The sequence below is a fragment of the Abramis brama genome (assembly GCF_963993115.1).
Source record: "Abramis brama genome assembly, chromosome: 12".
NCBI classification, from domain to species: Eukaryota; Metazoa; Chordata; class Actinopteri; order Cypriniformes; family Leuciscidae; genus Abramis; species Abramis brama.
In genome coordinates, this window is record NC_139974.1 from 8,755,910 (window position 1) to 8,772,982 (window position 17,073).

The following is a 17,073-nucleotide window of genomic DNA, read 5'->3' on the forward strand; positions in this document are numbered from 1 at the left end:
GTGTGTTTTCTTCTCTTCTTTAAAAGCAGAGGAGGACGTTTAAATGGCTTTTCGCCATTCAGATGCTCAATTATGAAACATTAAAACAGAAGATGTGAATGCTTTTATGGGTTTTAAAAATTGCTGCTCTTGTCACCTACATTACAAATGTAAAATTATACGAAAAAATACATATAGTTATATAAAAAATACATGCAGTACTGTTCAAAAGTGTGGGGTCAGTTAGTTTTTTCTTTGAAAGAAATTAATACTTTCCATTAAATTGTTCAAAAGTGATATATACATGATATATACATGTACATACATACTTGTTTCAGGCAGTTCAGAATTGGTTCTTTCTTTTGGGAGAACTCTACACACACACACACACACACACGATAAAAGCAGAAAAACCATCTTTAGACCAAGTGAAGACACCATGAGAAGACAGGATAAGTACATTTTTTATTTTCTACCGAGGTGGTCATTTCTACAGAGGATAAAGTGCTCTTAAAGTCACTACAAACTTCACCGCTGGTCTTGTAAGTTCATCAGTGTGGAGTGTACAGTGTGTTAGACTTCAAGTAATGTGCTCTGCAAGTGCATAGACAATACAGTGGTTTACTCAAGCGCAGCAGCAAATAAAGAACTAACGTGCCTGAGCTCTCTTCTACCTTTATATTACCACATTTTTAGTATTAGTATTCCAGACCAATAACCCAACTCAACTTAACAAGCAGGTGAGTTAAAGCAATACAACCACAAATAAACATTCAGACCTGCTGGAATGATAAGAAGCTGGTATATACTTATTAGTGCAGCAGTTTGGACCCTCAAAACAGTTGGAGCATCTCTATGCGCGGGCATTTATGATGTCAACAAACTCAGGCTTAAGGGAAGCACCTCCAACCAGGAAGCCATCAATGTCAGCCTGGGCCGCAAGCTCTTTACAGTTTCCCCCAGTAACAGAGCCTGTCAAATGAGGGAAGAGCATGAAAGCAATCCAAGAGTTACAAATCAGAATTTTATTTTTCTATTAAATATATTTAAATACAATACAATTGAATGATCATTAAATTATACATTATAGGTTCATTTAAAAATTAAAATACCGTATATCTCATTGTGAAATGATTAAATTAGTGGTTATCCCAAAAATGACATTTCTGTCATTAATTACATTGACATTAATTCATCTGTCATTAATTACCCCCCCCCCCCCCCCCATCCCATGTCGTTCCAAACCCATAAGACCTTCGTCCAGCTTCAGAAACACAAATGAAGATATTTTTGATGAAATCTGAGAGCTTTCTGTCCCTCCATTGCAACATAATGACCACTTTCAAGGCCCAGAAAGGTAGGAAAGACATCGTTAAAATAGTCCATGTGACTCCAGTGGTTCAACCTTAATGTCATGAAGTGACGAGAATACTTTTTGTACGCAAAAAAGAACCTGGAAGCCCTGCACTGTGTTTACAATGTGAACAGCAAAGCAAACTGACATGGGAGAGAAGAGATTGTTGAATAAAGATAGTTTTTTGCGCACAAAAAGTATTCTCTCACTTCATAACATTAAGGTTGAACCTCTGGAGTCACATGGACTATTTTAACGATGTCTTTCCTACCTTTCTGGGCCTTGAAAGTGGTCATTATGTTGCTATGGAGGGACAGAAAGCTCTCAGATTTCATCAAAAATATCTTCATTTGTGTTCCAAGGATGGATGAAGGTCTTACGGGTTTGGAACGACATGAGGGTGAGTCATTACTGACAGAATGTTCATTTTTGGATGAACTATCCCTTTAAATTGCATCACGCATGGACAAGCAAGGACATTCTGCAAAACTACTTTTGTGTTACACAGAAGAAAGAAGACCATAGTGATGTGGCATGAGCAGAGTAAATGACAGAACATTCAATGCTGGGTGAAGTATTTCTTTAAGGCCACTCAGAACTGAACAGACAGGATGTTCTGAACATCAGACTCACCTCCGTAGATGATGCGCACAGATCCGGCTACTGCATCCGACACGTTCTCTCTCAGCCATTCTCTCAGCTTCTCATGCACCTCCTGAGCCTGTAGCACATACAAGACTCGTTATACACCGATTCAAATACATGATCATGAACTGAATGACTGAAAGTGCCCCTATTATGCTCGTCTGCATATAATCTTTCATGTAGTGTGTAATATAGTCAGATGTTTGTGAATGTAAAAAGTCTCCAAAAGTTTAATAGACTAAAGTGCACGACAAATAAAGTTATTGTTTCCCAAAAGAATAAAGCGATTCTGAACTGCCTGAAACGAGACGTCAGTAATTCCAGTCTCACTTCCTGCTTAAACCTATGTAGGTTTGTAACACATTTGCATAATGCCAGCCTATGGTCGTTATGGCTTCCCGTGAACTACGTCTACCTTGACCCGCCCTCAAACACTGTAGCTGTAGCTGAGGCCTGGAAGAGTTTGGTTCGTGTTTTCGACATGTCGAGAAGACGCTGTTTTCAGCGCTGCGAGAGCAAATCCACTACAAAAGGATGAGGACTTGATACAGTAAAACTGACACCATCATAACTGTTTGTATCACTGTTTATCAAGTGCTGAGAAAGATCTGGAACTGAAATTCAGATATGATAATGGGCATTTTAGTTTCCGATACGCACTGAAAGCAGTGGATCAATCACAACAGACTGAGCCGTCTGACCAATCAGGTGGGGTTTAGCGAGACCGAATCCTATATTCAACTGCTTCAGACACTCTGAGAAAAGATGTGATGCTTTACCTTGGATGCATGTACACAATTGGTAAAAAAAAATCATAACTGAAGCACTTTAACTTCATCCGATTACTGCTCGTGACACACTCACAAGCTTCCGTGTTTACATATGTGATGTGCCCTATGTATGTGTTTATATGAGAATAAAAGCCTAAATTCAAACTGTTTATCATATAAAGCAATCTTATCTTTTCACAAAACAAAAAATTGCTTGATTCATATAGATTTATCTAGTTTTGGTTAACTAGACTTTAAATGGAGGGAGAGAAACCTCAGGTTTCATTGAAAATAAATGAATCTGTTTCGAACAAAATCAATTTTCATTTTTGGGTGAACTATCGCTTTTAGAATATTATTACTCCTGCTTTAGTGCATATGCATTTCATAAATAGAAAATGAAAGCTATAAAACATTTTGATCTATGGATTATGTCAATAGATTCACCTGATCAGGAGTGGCAGTTTTTCCAGTTCCAATCGCCCACACTGGTTCATACGCTAAAACCACACGAGCCCAGTCCTTCACATTGTCTATAAAATATATAAATTCATCATGGCATTTAGTGTTTTATAGGTTATATGTATACAATCATGAACAAGGTCATGAACAAAATAAATATTCCTAATAAGTCAGCTCAGCATATTTGCTGACAATCCATGCTATCAATGTTGAAATTACATAAATTAGTTTTTTAGAAATGACCTGCAATGACTTTGGTCTGTTCAAACACCACATCCTCAGTGGTTCCAGCTTCTCTCTCTTCTAGTTTCTCCCCAATGCAGGCGATCACACCCAAATCATTCTCTAGGCAATGGGCCACTTTCTGGCCAATCAGCTGTAAAAGACATCACAGCCAATCAGAGTGAGACAGGGCTGAATGCAGAATAGCATGAATAAGCATCAATATGACGTCTGAATTTCATCATACAGAAAAGCAAAGACATAAAAGGGTTTTGACTCCTAGATCATTTTAAAATAAAATTCCTTCTCAAATCTCAACCTCATCACTCTCGCCAAACACATGACGCCTCTCAGAATGGCCCAGAATCACCCAGTCGATGCCGCAGTCTTTAATCATCGCTGGACTACAGCCGAGAAGAAAAGGAGAGAGTGAGAAATATGCTTTTAGAGTTTTGACAGTGATAAATGGTTGTTCATAAAAACTATTAAAGATACCTATGAGCATGTATACCTGATCTCCCCGGTGAAGGCTCCTTTGGGTACCTTATAGCAGTTCTGGGCGGCCACACCGATCCTCTGGTCCAGTTTAGACCTCACATAATCGAGATAGATGGACGGTGCTCCACACACCACCTCTAAACCATGAAGACAAAGCCGCTGTTATGATGATATATGATCATGAAAGCCAGCATGACTACTTTTAAAGGGATATTTCACCCCAAAACCAAACATCTGTCAACCTTTACATTTACAACAGTTTTTGTGTGAAATATTTATTTTATTATTATTATTATTATTGTTTTAAACTTCTGACTTTACTAGATCATTTCCCACAGAGAGAATGGGAACATTTGGCTAACATGCTTTTTTATGCATGTGATATGGGACCAAAATGGGATACGACTAACAATTGTTTATATAATAAACTGTATTTTATGAAATTTGTATGCTTATGAGACAAATATGTGCTAGGACAGATATAGTCAGTAGAACCAACAATTGTAAATGAATGATGAGGCTTTCTACAGCAGGCCTATGCAAAATTGTCTGCGTTTCATAGAAAAAATAACACATGACTGTGATGGCATGCAATGATACAGGAATAAGCAACTCAATATCAATATTAACAAGTTTATAAACAAGTGTACAAGTTATTTATAATTAAAAACAGTCTGTGCACACGAGCCTCCATCCATTTAAAGTGTCACGTGACGTTATGTATAGCGTCTCTGATCCGTCTAAACATCTCTATCGATTCTATCAAAATACATCAGACTAATTGGCTAAACTGAAAACTAAAATACTTTCTGCTTAATATGCTCTCAGTCTCAGGTAAACAACATAACATCAAATAACGCCATGGACCTGCTTCATCGTTGAGACTGGCCGTGTTCAAGGTCATTATGAGCTCGCCCAGAGTCTCTTTATCGCCGTTCATTTTCCAGTTTCCCCCGACGAAGAATTTTCTTGAGGACATTATTGCGGGACAAACCAAACAGACCAAACACACCTACTGCGGTATTATCGCTCCCGTGAGCGAATTTGCGAATCCTACTATGGAAAAGGTTTGGTCGTTAATATTCATGAGGTGGTCCCTTGTCATTGGAAGGTCGCAAGAAACGTCACAATAACCTAATTAATATGCATGAGGTGAGGCCTCGCCCATGGACAGTAAGCATAGATATTTAATAACAATAATAATTATCTTTCATAATGTAAACCTTAGCAATACTAATCAGTCAAATTTCCTAAAATCTTTTTAACTATGGGCTGCATAGAAGAGCTCAGTGGATTTAAAAAGTATATATGTGACCCTGGACCACAAAACCAGTCACATGGGTCAATTTTTTTAAATTGAGATGTATGCATCATCTGAAAGCTGAATACATAAGCTTTCCATTGATGTATGGTTTGTTAGGTTAGGATAGGACAATATTTGGCAAAAAAATCGAAACATTGAGAAAATCGCCTTTAAAGTTGTCCATTTTTGTTCGCAAATGAGCTGCATTGACTCACAAAAATAAATGTTTTATATATTTATGGTAGGAAATTTACAAATTATCTTCATGGAACATGATCTTTACTTAAGTTAATCTAATGATTTTTGGCATAAAAAAAAATAAAAAAAATCGATAAGTTTGACCCATATAATGTATGACTATTGCCACAAACATAGCGACCCGTGCGACTTGTGACTGGTTTTGTGATGCAGGATCACTTATTTGTATTTACAAATTACAATGGGGTACAAAAGTATGAGATCACTAATGAAATTGCATCTGTTTTGCATTTTTATAAGTCGGTACTTTGTCCTCAATACAAATTACTTTATCTATTTTATCCAGGATGGTTTTGGGATGTTCCGAAGAGCATCTTGTGCTTCATTTGATTTTAAGAAAGTTCACATGGCCAATGCCATTTGCATGGCCTTCATTTATTTATTTGTTTTATTTTTTTAATGTCACTTTACATCATACAGTTTTAGATATGAAGTTCATTCTGTGTAATTATTTTTAATATGAATTATTTTTAATTATATTTCTTACAATGTAAGTAGTTGTAATGCCCTTCCGAATGCTGTTGCCAGCCATGTGTGCTTTTTCTTACAATGAGTATTGTTCCAAAACTGCTTTTTATGTCATATTATATGATGTCTTCTTTCTCATTTCGCAGCCAAAGCTTGGTCATCTCAGCCGAGCACCACTGACTTCAACTTTAGTCAATTAGTCTTCTGTGCTTCAGTGCTTGCTAATGTTTCTCTGGGAAAAGCTCTATTGAAAGTGGATTAGAGTAAGCCTCACGTCCTCCTTCTTGAAGTGAAAGAAAAAACAACTGTCTGATCTACTTTCTCAAGGTGAGATTGCAGTAGGTGATAAAATATACTTAAAGGAATTAGGTTTACTTAGGTTGTGACCTCATTATAGAAGTGAAAGCCTATAATACAAAGTTCTGTAATGAAACTCTAGATAGCACAGGCTCATAAGTCCTTAACCCAATCTGCTTGCAATTACATCATTCTCTATAGGGCACAGCTGATTGGTTCCCACTGTATTGGTAGAATAACACTGAAAAACGTGCCTATTTAATAAGTGCCCAGTGCAAAGTTTTCACAATAAGGTAGTTTAGATGTATTTTACACAGTAATGATGCCAAGATCAACATTGTTTTTTATCAATTACTTCAAATGCCCTAAAGTCATAAAACACGTATTTTATTGGACATAACAGCTTGACAGACACAAATAGCACACACCAAAATATTGTTTAATGCAGAATACTATGTTTATTAGAAAGGAATTCGAGTAATCACTGCAACATTTAAGAGGAACTGTCTTGTATGTAAAAGCCCTACAAAAAGATGAAAGAAGTAAATACAGACATCTTCTCTTTTAGCATAATGTACCATTTGGACTTCGGGAAGTTTGTTAGAAATGAAAATGCCAGGTTAAAGTTGCCATCAGCGTCAGTGGAGTTGTTGGGAAAAGTCACTGTACATTTTCTTCTGCATTCTATCATCATTTCTAATACATAAAAATAGTCATGCAAACTTTCACCTAATGATGAGGATTTTTAACAGACAAAAACTATATTTTTTATTCTTGAATAATTATTCATTTTCCTTATTTTTAAGATGTCAAACACTATAATTTCAAGTCAAAGTATTGTTGTCATGATGAGATTGTCATTTTAACAATAATGCAAACTGCATTCCTGTGTTCGTTGTAACTTACATTTTTAAAATTAAATATTCCATGTAAATATTCTAATAAAATCCAGCCTTCCAGAAATCCCACACATACAGATGTGACATTCGTGTGTTTGTTTGTGTGTGTGAGAGAGATTCTTTGTTGCTTAGAATTTCTCAATTCTCATCCTCTCTCTCAACCTTTACTCATCCTTTCTGTCTCATCCTCTTCTCATCTCGTTTCAGGGTCCAGCTCAGTTCCAAATCTTCAAGAAGCTGTCCCATGAGCCAGTGCAAACGCACATGCCGTCTGATGGTACTCCGGTGCAGCTCACCCTGTTGTCATGGCCAGACAACACGCCTACAAGAGAGAAAGGAAGAAAGGAAGTGAGAATATGAATTTGATAGGACTTTGCTCTTCATGCATGCTTATTTATTCAAAGATGCAATGAAACGGAAGTAGCAAGTTGCAACAAATCTTTTCTTCCATATTGTGACATAAATCTGAGTGTAACGGATTATCGGAAAAGAAAAAATGTAGGGTGGGGACTTGGTTTTATGCATTGGTTGTTGTGGAGGCAGAAAAAAGACTCAAAAGTGGAGGCAGACGAACATGAGCTTTCTCAGTCTGTAATTTCACCGGAGGATGCAGTTATTACATTTTGATTAAACATTATGAGGTAAAAAATAAATAAAAAATTAACATATGCATGGATGAATTGTTTACAATAAAATCTATAATATAAAGATAGATGGGGTGAATTTTCATTTCATGCTTCAAGCGAAATTGAAGAACGATCTGGTGTGTCAATAAGAACAAAATCAGTACAACATTTTTTGGAGTTCGTTTCAGGTGAAACAGCTTGCCAGAGCGAAAAAAATAAATTTTACACACATTCTTAAACATCTTAAAGATATCTTCTAAATGTCTATATGACATCTGACAGGAATTGTCCTAGAGACGTATTGAAGATGAGCAAACACTCTAAAAAAATACATCTTGCAGATGTAAATGCAGACATCAAATAGACGTCTTTGAGATATACTTGTGCTATCAGGGTGTAATATTAGGCAATTTCCGCCTAATTTTATGTGGCTCATTTCGGTTCATTTAATTTCTATTCAGTTTGTTGAGGTCAGATGTGAGTAAAAACATAAAACACACTGGAGAGCTGCTTAATAGTATAGTATCAAGTAAAAGTATACAGCTGCAAAGGTATTTCAAACTTCTTTTTATGCAAGCTAAGAATGAAAAAGAGCTTTGCTGTGAGTTTATTGGAGCCTTATTACACAGCTCTGTGGAATACCTGATTCTGATTGGTCAATAGCGCCATCCAGCAGTAAGTTATTCCCAGATAACAACCGCTCAAAACAGATAACGCAGGCTCATTCGGGTTACTGAAGTCAGCAGTGCTATAGACCTTATGTAGCCCCGCCCCTTTTCAGCGCTGCGCTCGTTGTCTTTTGACTTCCGGTCTGTATTTTCACAGCGATTTTGCGTGTTTATTAATGAACGGCTCGTTTTAACTTTCGTTAACTTTACATTAAGTAAATCCACTTCAAAAGCGAATTACTCCTGGACAGCAGCGCCATAGAAATATACAGAGCGACCGCAAAAACGGAAGTTCAAAGACAATATTCTAAAGATGGCGGCGCCCTCGTTTCTCTGGCGCATAAGGTCTATACGCCTGCTAGGAACGTTTTTTCTTTGTGGAAGTTTTGCATTTGGTGAGCTAATAGAATATTAAAACTCAGTCAAATAATTTTTTTTGCGAAAGTTATTTAATTATGCCATCCAGTATCGTGGACTCGCTCTCTCTTGTTTCATACAAACAAACTTGTTTCATACAAACAATCATACAAACGCAGCTGCTGCCATTTTGTAACTATTGTTTTGTACATTGTTGGATTATAAGATACAAACAGGTATGATTTTAAAACAGTTTAATCTGAAATCAATATCTCTTATCTCTATAATTATTTATGTATGACTGCATACCATATCTCTTAAATGTCCTTAAACTTTCCACGCTGCAACGGCTCTCTCTGCGGAAGCTTTGCGTTTAAAGAGCTAATAAAATATTTTGACTCAGATCAATATTTCGTGTCTAATTATTTACTTACTTAAGCGGGATAATGTACATCCAGCCAGTGGTTCTCAAAATAAACCCCTTCAGGCTGATCAAGACCCCTCCGCTTCACATCAGGGTCCTCATCACCCTGTCGGGGGTTGTTTTGAAAGAACCACCGGCTGGATGTACATTATCCCTTACTTAACACCAATGCAGTTATTCACTCCATCCGCTTCTCCTTTCTTTAAACTTACCCACTTTCTCGCCCTTTAGCGAGTCCCAAATATTGCAGTTGAAGTCATCGTAGCCAGCAAAGATGAGGCGGCCAGACATGGACAGAGCCAGTGATGTAACGCCGCTGTTCAGGGAGGCATCCTGGTAGCAAATCACTTCTTGATCAGCGCGAAGATCATACATCTTGCATGTGCAGTCATCCGAGCCTGTAACAACTGCGTTGCCACTGGGGAGGAACTGAAGAGGTAGACACAGTTTGGTGAATCCATTTATGTGCTTTTCTCTTATCATTTGGAAAAACTCAAATCTTTGAAACTGGTAGAAGGTTAGCATCATCAACGAAGAAGGAAATTACTGGCTAAAAAATAACTGATGCCCTTTTCTGTATTTTCTTGGTAGTGCATCAAACATTTCCCTTAAACTCACTGAAATGGCATTGATGTCACTCGTGTGACCCTGGAAGGTTTGCTTGCACTGGCCATCCCTGATGTCCCACAGCTTGGCCAGAGAGTCGCAAGCACCAGAAATGAAGGTGTTGTTGTCCGGGGACAGAGCCAGACACATGCAGTCACCAACATGGTTCAGGAAAACTGTCGTCTGCTTTCCAGTCTCCAAATCCCACATTGCACTAAAAAAAAAAAAACGGGATAAAATGAATAATAATAGAAACTAACAAAAGCTTATTACATTTTCACACCATTTAACTTTTTATAAGTTTTTATTTTATTTTTATGGATATGTTTATCAATTGTTTGGCTAAATGAAGGTTGCAGCAAATTTGGCAGTTTAGCCAGATAATAAAGGCCTTCTGAAGTGAAATGATGTGTTCACATCACTAAAAGTATCATTGCAATATTGCAACTCTATTTGGTATAAGAGTTTGTCTGTTATGCTAAAAACAAAGTTGTTTAATCAATTAAAAATTTGCTCAAAGATTGTAGGTCAGCCTCTTGAGAAGCTTTATGCTTCAGCCTATCATAACAATTTAAGGCTGGCTAATAATATAGCTTCTAACCCTATGCATATTCTGCATAATGAGTTTGAACTACTACCATCAAAGTGGAGGTATAGAGTCCCCAGATTTAACAAAGTGAGGCTGAAACACTCTTTTGTGCACCAGGCTATCTTAGCGTTGAACAAAAACACTTAATCAGAAATCAAGAGTATTGTGAAGGTGTTGTAGATGCATAAGTGTTGTATTGAATGCATAAATGTGTGAGGTTTAAGTGTATGTCGATGTAGAATGTATGTTGGATGTTGTAAACATAGACACTGTTATGCAAGAAACATTTCAGACTTGTCTGACAATAAAGTATAAAAGTAAGTAAGTTAGTGTAAGAAAAATATCCATATTTAAAACTTTATCGACTAAAATAACTAGCTTCCGGCAGACAGCCGTACGCATCGATTTACGGCGGAAGAGTAACGCTTGACATGACGCACAACGTAATGACGAACGCGGAAGCGCAGAGGATAAAGCAAAACAAAACACCAGTCACGAATTAGTAGTCTAAAACGAGAATTTATAAAGATAAATGTCGGAGGAGCTTGAGTTTGTTGCCCAGTGCTGTTTGTTTGAACCGCGAGAGGAATCTAAGCTTACGTTACTTCTACATCCTATGTCATACATTGTCAAGTGTTACTCTTTTGGCGCAAGTCGACTTGGGTAGGCCGTCTGCCGGAAGCTAGTTATTTTAGATGAGAAAGTTTTAAATATGGATATTTTTCTTACACAAACTTTCACTTCACTTCAGATGGCTTTTATTAACCCCCCATAGCCGTGTTGAGCACTTTTATCATGGATGGATGCACTTTTATGGACTTTTAATGGACTGCCATTATATAGCTTGGAAGAGCCAGGAAATTTTTTAATATAACTATGATTGTATTCGTCTGAAAGAAGAAAGTCATATACACCTAAGATGGCTTGAGGGTGAGTAAATCATGGGCTAATTTTTTGTGTGAACTATCCCTTTAAGTTTTGTTAGAAGCTGTTCACACATTGTCAATAAAAAAGCGATTAATACATGAAAATTCTTACATACAGCCTCTTTAAATAAATGGAAGCCAGACGACAACAGCATGGACGGCGTCTGGATGTTCGTTTATATCAGTATATCACTCACTATAAAGGTATTTCCAACTTCTTTTTACTTCTAAGCTAAGAGCGAAAAAGGACTTTGCTGCGAGTATATCGGGTCATTGAATCACGTTCAGCCTCTTATACGTTACGTGTGCACGAGTGTGAGGGCAAGCAATAAGTTGCTGGCTGCAATTCACTTAACGGCCATAGGTGTCGCTAATAACAAGGGTTTCTGAATTCTACATATAGCCCTTTTAAAAAATACACTCAATACTCATACAAAAATGTAATAAAATTAATTTTTAGATTTGGGTGAACTATCCTCTTAAATGTAAAAGTTACATGCACAAACCATGTGGTATCACCAGAGGCGGTGAGAATCTGAGTGTCACTGAGAAAGCGGCAACAGGACAAGTAACCTATAAAAAATAGAGAGAGACACAATTAGATAACAGACACATGAAAGAATAAAGTAAAGATTCTCGAATTACTTATATACCTTACCTGTGTGGGCATCCAATTCTTTCACGGTCTTGATTACGGGTGTCTTCAAGTTGTAGACAGTACACATGTTGTCGAGACCACCGCTGGCCACAAGGTTTCCAGAAGGAGCATATGCACAGGTCATCACCCATGAGGATTTGAGGGGAACAGCATTCATCTAAAGAAAGAGGCAAATATTAAATCCTTTCCTTGAACATATTCAGAATTGCACCATCAAATGTAATTTCAAAATAATCACTGTTCTCAAATATGTTTTCCAGGTTTTGTTGCTTAAACAGATCCTGTCCTGCCAGAAACTGTTAAAAACAAATTAATATTCTTAAAGTGCCACATTTACGATTCATTCATGACAAATGTCATGATTCGTCAATAACTTTTGTACTTAAATTTAAACAAATTTTAGTACAACCGAAACCACACTATACGCAAAAATCACATGCTCTGTTTTTGCACATAAGCTTTAATAGGAGAAAGTATTTTCACAACAAAAATGGCAAACTTCACCTTTAAATAAAATATTATGGTAACACTTTACAATAAGGTTCCTTTATTAAACATTAGTAAATGTATTAACTAACATGAACTAACAATGAGCAATACATTTACTACTGTTTTTGTTAATCTTTGTTAATGTTAGTTAATGAAAATAAAGCTGTTCATTGTTTGTTCATGTTAGTTCACAGTGCATTACCTAATGTTAACAAGATTTTAATAAAGTATTAGTAAATGTTGAAATTAACATTAACAAAGATGAACAAATGCTGTTCATTATTAGTTAATGTTAACTAATGTAGTTAACTAATGAACCTTATTGTAAAGTGTTACCAATATTATTTATGTGTGAAGTTGACTAGGGTACGTTTACAAGACAACAATGTAGTAAAAATGGAATAAGCTTTTCCTTTGCGTTTTTGAAAAGTTTGTGTACAGACAACAATGTTGACAAAACGATCCCCGTTCTCACGGATTTGCGAAAACGACTAAAAGCGCTGTATTATTCATGCCAGGCCAGTAGTTGGCGATGCAACTTTGTAAAGAAACACTATTTGCCTATAGACTGAACACATAATATGCATGCGCATGATGTCACCGTTTTCACAAATTCACATTTTTATAGTTTACACAGAGACGATAACGGTATCGTTTTCAAAAATTTGCATTTTCAGGCCGCAAAAACGCCATTGTTGTGTAAATGAACAGCCAAAACGCATGAATTTTTTTTTAAACTTGTTGACAACTGTCATGGTTACAATACCTGTGTATTATTAGAAGTTAGAGAGATATTTAAAAATGTTAAATCAAATGGCCCATTCAAGAAGCTTAAAATATGCATCATTAATTCATTAAGCTGAGAACAAAATGGCAACATTATGATGTACAGCCCAAAATATTAAGAGATTGCTTGCTGGTATATACAGCTTAAATATATTTATGATTCCTCATCTTCTCTTGAAAGTGTATTTGAGTAAGTCAGACTCACCTTATTTCCAGAGTAAGAATCCCAGATAAGGAGTTTGCCATCCTGTGATGCACTGACCATTAGCCTAAAGACACCAATGAAAGAAAGAGCAAAGAAAGGCTGGTAAGACAACAGGATGAAAGGATATTGTTCATATATCCAGTTAATATACTCCAACCCTCATTGTATTTATTTATTTTTTTAATTTTGAAATCTCACAAATTTCAGAAATCTTCAGAAATCTCACTATTTTAAGGATAAAATATGATTTTGCTGTCACTGCAGTTTAACCCTAGACATGGTTAAGTCCCTTCTTTAAAACACTGAGGCTTAAGTCTGTTTCAGGTCACTGACCCTGATAATTGATCTAACTAAGAATTAGCTAATTCAAGGTGACCACAAGATGCAGTTGAATTCCATGTGAGAGCTATTAACCTGGTTGAGCAGATCATGTGACAAGCAAGGGCATCAACTAAAACTAATATATTTCACATTCTGTCAGATAATTTTTTTTAAATCCTGTAATGTACGTTTGGAGGCCAAATTGATCAAAATGAATGAATACATACTACTGTGTAGTATAGCCCATTATATCTCATTTCGTACTTTGATTTGACCCATAATAATGTTCTCACTTGTTGTCTGTACACCAATGCATGGCGTAGATTTTGGCCAGGTGGCCTTTGAGGGTCCTCCTGGTCTTGAGTTGGACCCGAGGGGCCGGGGCCACCCCAGCAGCGGCCGCGGCCATGTCTGTGTCATGGACTGCTTTGCGAGCCGCCTGGAAGGGGAACAAACATGTAATATTAGTATTCCATTATTAATTGTTTAAACAGCTAGTCATTGCATTAGTCTCATATAGTCTCACCTCGATCTGTGTCTTCAGGCCTTCGGCCTCCTTCTTCATCTGTTCCATTTCACCCATAGCTGCTGTTGATCAGGGTGCTTACCAACACAAGCTAGAAGCAATCAGAAAATACAAATTCTACTTAAAATGGTCTTATATGTAATCAAGTAGAAGTAAATAAATAAATAAATGACTGGATTAATCTGAGCTAGGCCCTGTATGTGACTATTACGTCATCAGGCATGTGGAAGACTTTTTTAATAATATTGAAGATGTATGATTTGACCTAGTACTGACAAATATTGATTTCATACAAAACCTTTCAGCCAATATCTCACTGGAGACCAATTAAGACTGAACTTTTCATGTAACATCTCAAAAAGCATGTTCTTCCTGCTTAGTAGACAGTATTGAATACAGATTTGCAAAAGTTGTGGAACAACAATATGGTCTGTCATTTAGAATCTCTAGGAAGTTAGATAAGCAAAATCCAATTGAATGTTCAGTAATGTTAGCTAAATGCTAAGTGTTACATAAATAATAGTGCTGTTGGGTATTTTAACTTTTACTGTCATAGATACTGAGAATCTGTTTCCAATTTCAAAGTGAAAGCAAACTCAAGTAAACTTCCAAATCAATCCTTTCATTTTTATTATAAAATATTATGCAATTTATGAAACAGAGCAACAACAACAAAAAATATTGTAAAGTAAGCCACATCTAATATTACCCATAAACAAAACTTGAGGCTTGTCATTGACTTAGTAAGTCTGCACCTGACCAATGAGAATGTCTACATTTTAAATGTCTAAGTCTAATCAAGATCTGTAATGCTGCCTAAAATAAAATATTGCAAATGTTTCATGCAGATGTACATCAACCTAAGTTGCACCTTACTATAAAAATATCTGGTTGCTAGTCTACCACCATATGAATTTACCTCTCGGTGGGAGGCCAGAAGAGATGACGAGGAATTATCAGCCTTGTTGTACTACGGAGATCCTAATGAACTTAATGCACGGTTAAGAAGTAGAGCCTACTGCTCTGTAGAAACTGTGATCTGCAGAACTGTCTTGCCAATGATCAAATTATGATATGTTATAATAGTTACAAGATTACTATGTGATGTCTGTTCAGCTCTTGCTGAGAGCTGTTGTTTTATTGATGTCAAGGCTAGAAGAAAGGTTTAAGCCTTTGCAGGAGCTGTTGGGGGTGGCTTATCAAATCTCCTGTCATCCGATTACCGACTGCTCTTTTACTACGGGATCAGGTGGGACCCGAGGTAGGGAGATCAAAGACAAAACACAAGGAAAAGGGCAAGAAAAGACTTGGGGATTTGTATGTGTACACGTAAGAAAGTTCATCAAGATGAAATGAGACCTGACGAATCTCAAGATTTCTAAGGTGTATTTGATTACTCGCTCAAGAGCAGCTTTAGCATTAGGTTAATCCTACAAAGAGACAAATGTGCAAACTTTGCCAGTTGCGACGACATTATAATCCGTTTAGAAATGAAAAACCACAGGAATGCATTAGCTAACAAACTTTGCTACAACCTTCTGAAAGTGCTGGATGCATTTTTGATGGATGAAATACCAACATTAACATCCCAATGTAATTTTATGTGTTATAAAAGTTGCAGATTAACCTTTCGTGATAGCGTGTTCTGGGAACTACTTCCAGGAAATCAGTAGAAAAAATCATTTTCTTACAATGCAAGGTTTTTAATCTGTAGTATGTGTGCAAAATGCATGAACGTGCACAGATAAAGCAAAGCATTTCCGTGCATTCTGCATTCATGCCAAATTAAAAACATCATTTTAGGCATATGACTTCAAGTTTATCGCAATGCACAAGGTTTGTATTTGTTTGCTATATACAATTTTCTTACACACGCTAATGAACGACCAAACTAAAAACAAACTCACCTGTCTACCCAAAAAAGCTTCTTCCCTTTCTCCTCAATAACTCCAAAGCCTCTCTCTCTGTATCAGTCTCTATTTTGCTTAGTCCACAAGACTGCTCTTCAGTCGTCTTTCTCTCTCTGCCTCCCACAGGTTACTCCAACAGACTGGATGCAACTTACCTGTGGAAAAACTCTCTCTTTCTCTTCCCCTTCTGCAAGAGAGGAACAGATGAGGATTGGAGGGGATGAAGGAGATCAGGGATGAAAGGATAAGCCCAAAGATGAGCAGAGAAAGGGTGAGAGAGAGAGAAAGAGAGAAGGAAAGGGGAGGGCAAGGAACAGGTAAACCGATTGGAATGGAAAATCAGGTTATGGGGTCGAAAGACGCAGCAAGAGTGAGTGCAGAAAGCAGAGGACAGAGGAAGGGATGGATAGTGTGTGGCATGAACAAAAATATGGTTGATTCCTGAAGAACATCTTACAACTATCATAAAGTTTTCAGTGTTGTTTCTACCACCTATCATTTCTGAGCAATATGGGCTTTAACATTATATTCAAGGCATTTCACACTAGTTTGATCACATTTGAGCAAGTTTAACACATGATGTGTCATTTCTAAAAGGGTCAATGGTTTGGTGAACACTTAATGGCAGGGGGTCTGTGCTTTGGCTTTGGGGTTGAGGGGTTTGAATTGGTTTGTCAGAGCTAATGAGTTGAGCTCGCCTAATCGGGTTCTAAGTGGATATCCGGGGAATAGGCAATCCCGTTAAGGAATTAGAGCAGGTGAATCAGTGGAGCAGACGTCATTGGTGACACAAAGAGCAACAGAGGAAGGAAAGTTAGGAAACTGAT

The 17,073-nt window shown here is 37.0% G+C and overlaps 2 protein-coding genes across 3 annotated transcripts; both read right to left on the reverse strand.

Annotated features, from left to right (window-relative positions):
* Positions 1-425: 425 nt before the first annotated feature.
* tpi1a (triosephosphate isomerase 1a) lies at positions 426-4,987 on the reverse strand. Its single transcript, XM_084131853.1, has 7 exons — positions 4,798-4,987; positions 3,944-4,067; positions 3,752-3,836; positions 3,454-3,586; positions 3,196-3,281; positions 1,967-2,054; positions 426-951 (listed from the first exon to the last, which is right to left on the reverse strand). The coding sequence occupies exons 1-7, from the start codon at positions 4,907-4,909 to the stop codon at positions 833-835; spliced, it is 747 nt and encodes a 248-aa protein (XP_083987979.1). The 5' UTR covers positions 4,910-4,987; the 3' UTR covers positions 426-832.
* A 1,702-nt stretch (positions 4,988-6,689) lies between these two features.
* On the reverse strand, positions 6,690-16,484 carry gnb3b (guanine nucleotide binding protein (G protein), beta polypeptide 3b). 2 transcript variants are annotated; one of them, XM_084131855.1, is made up of 9 exons: positions 16,402-16,484; positions 14,337-14,427; positions 14,104-14,249; positions 13,490-13,553; positions 12,010-12,166; positions 11,858-11,924; positions 9,849-10,050; positions 9,443-9,659; positions 6,690-7,477 (listed from the first exon to the last, which is right to left on the reverse strand). In XM_084131855.1, exons 2-9 carry the CDS (start codon positions 14,391-14,393, stop codon positions 7,371-7,373), a joined length of 1,017 nt encoding a protein of 338 aa, XP_083987981.1. In that variant the 5' UTR covers positions 14,394-14,427; positions 16,402-16,484; the 3' UTR covers positions 6,690-7,370. The 2 variants fall into 2 exon arrangements, with proteins under 2 accessions (XP_083987981.1, XP_083987980.1); XM_084131854.1 differs by having other exon boundaries at positions 16,244-16,466.
* Positions 16,485-17,073: the final 589 nt, after the last annotated feature.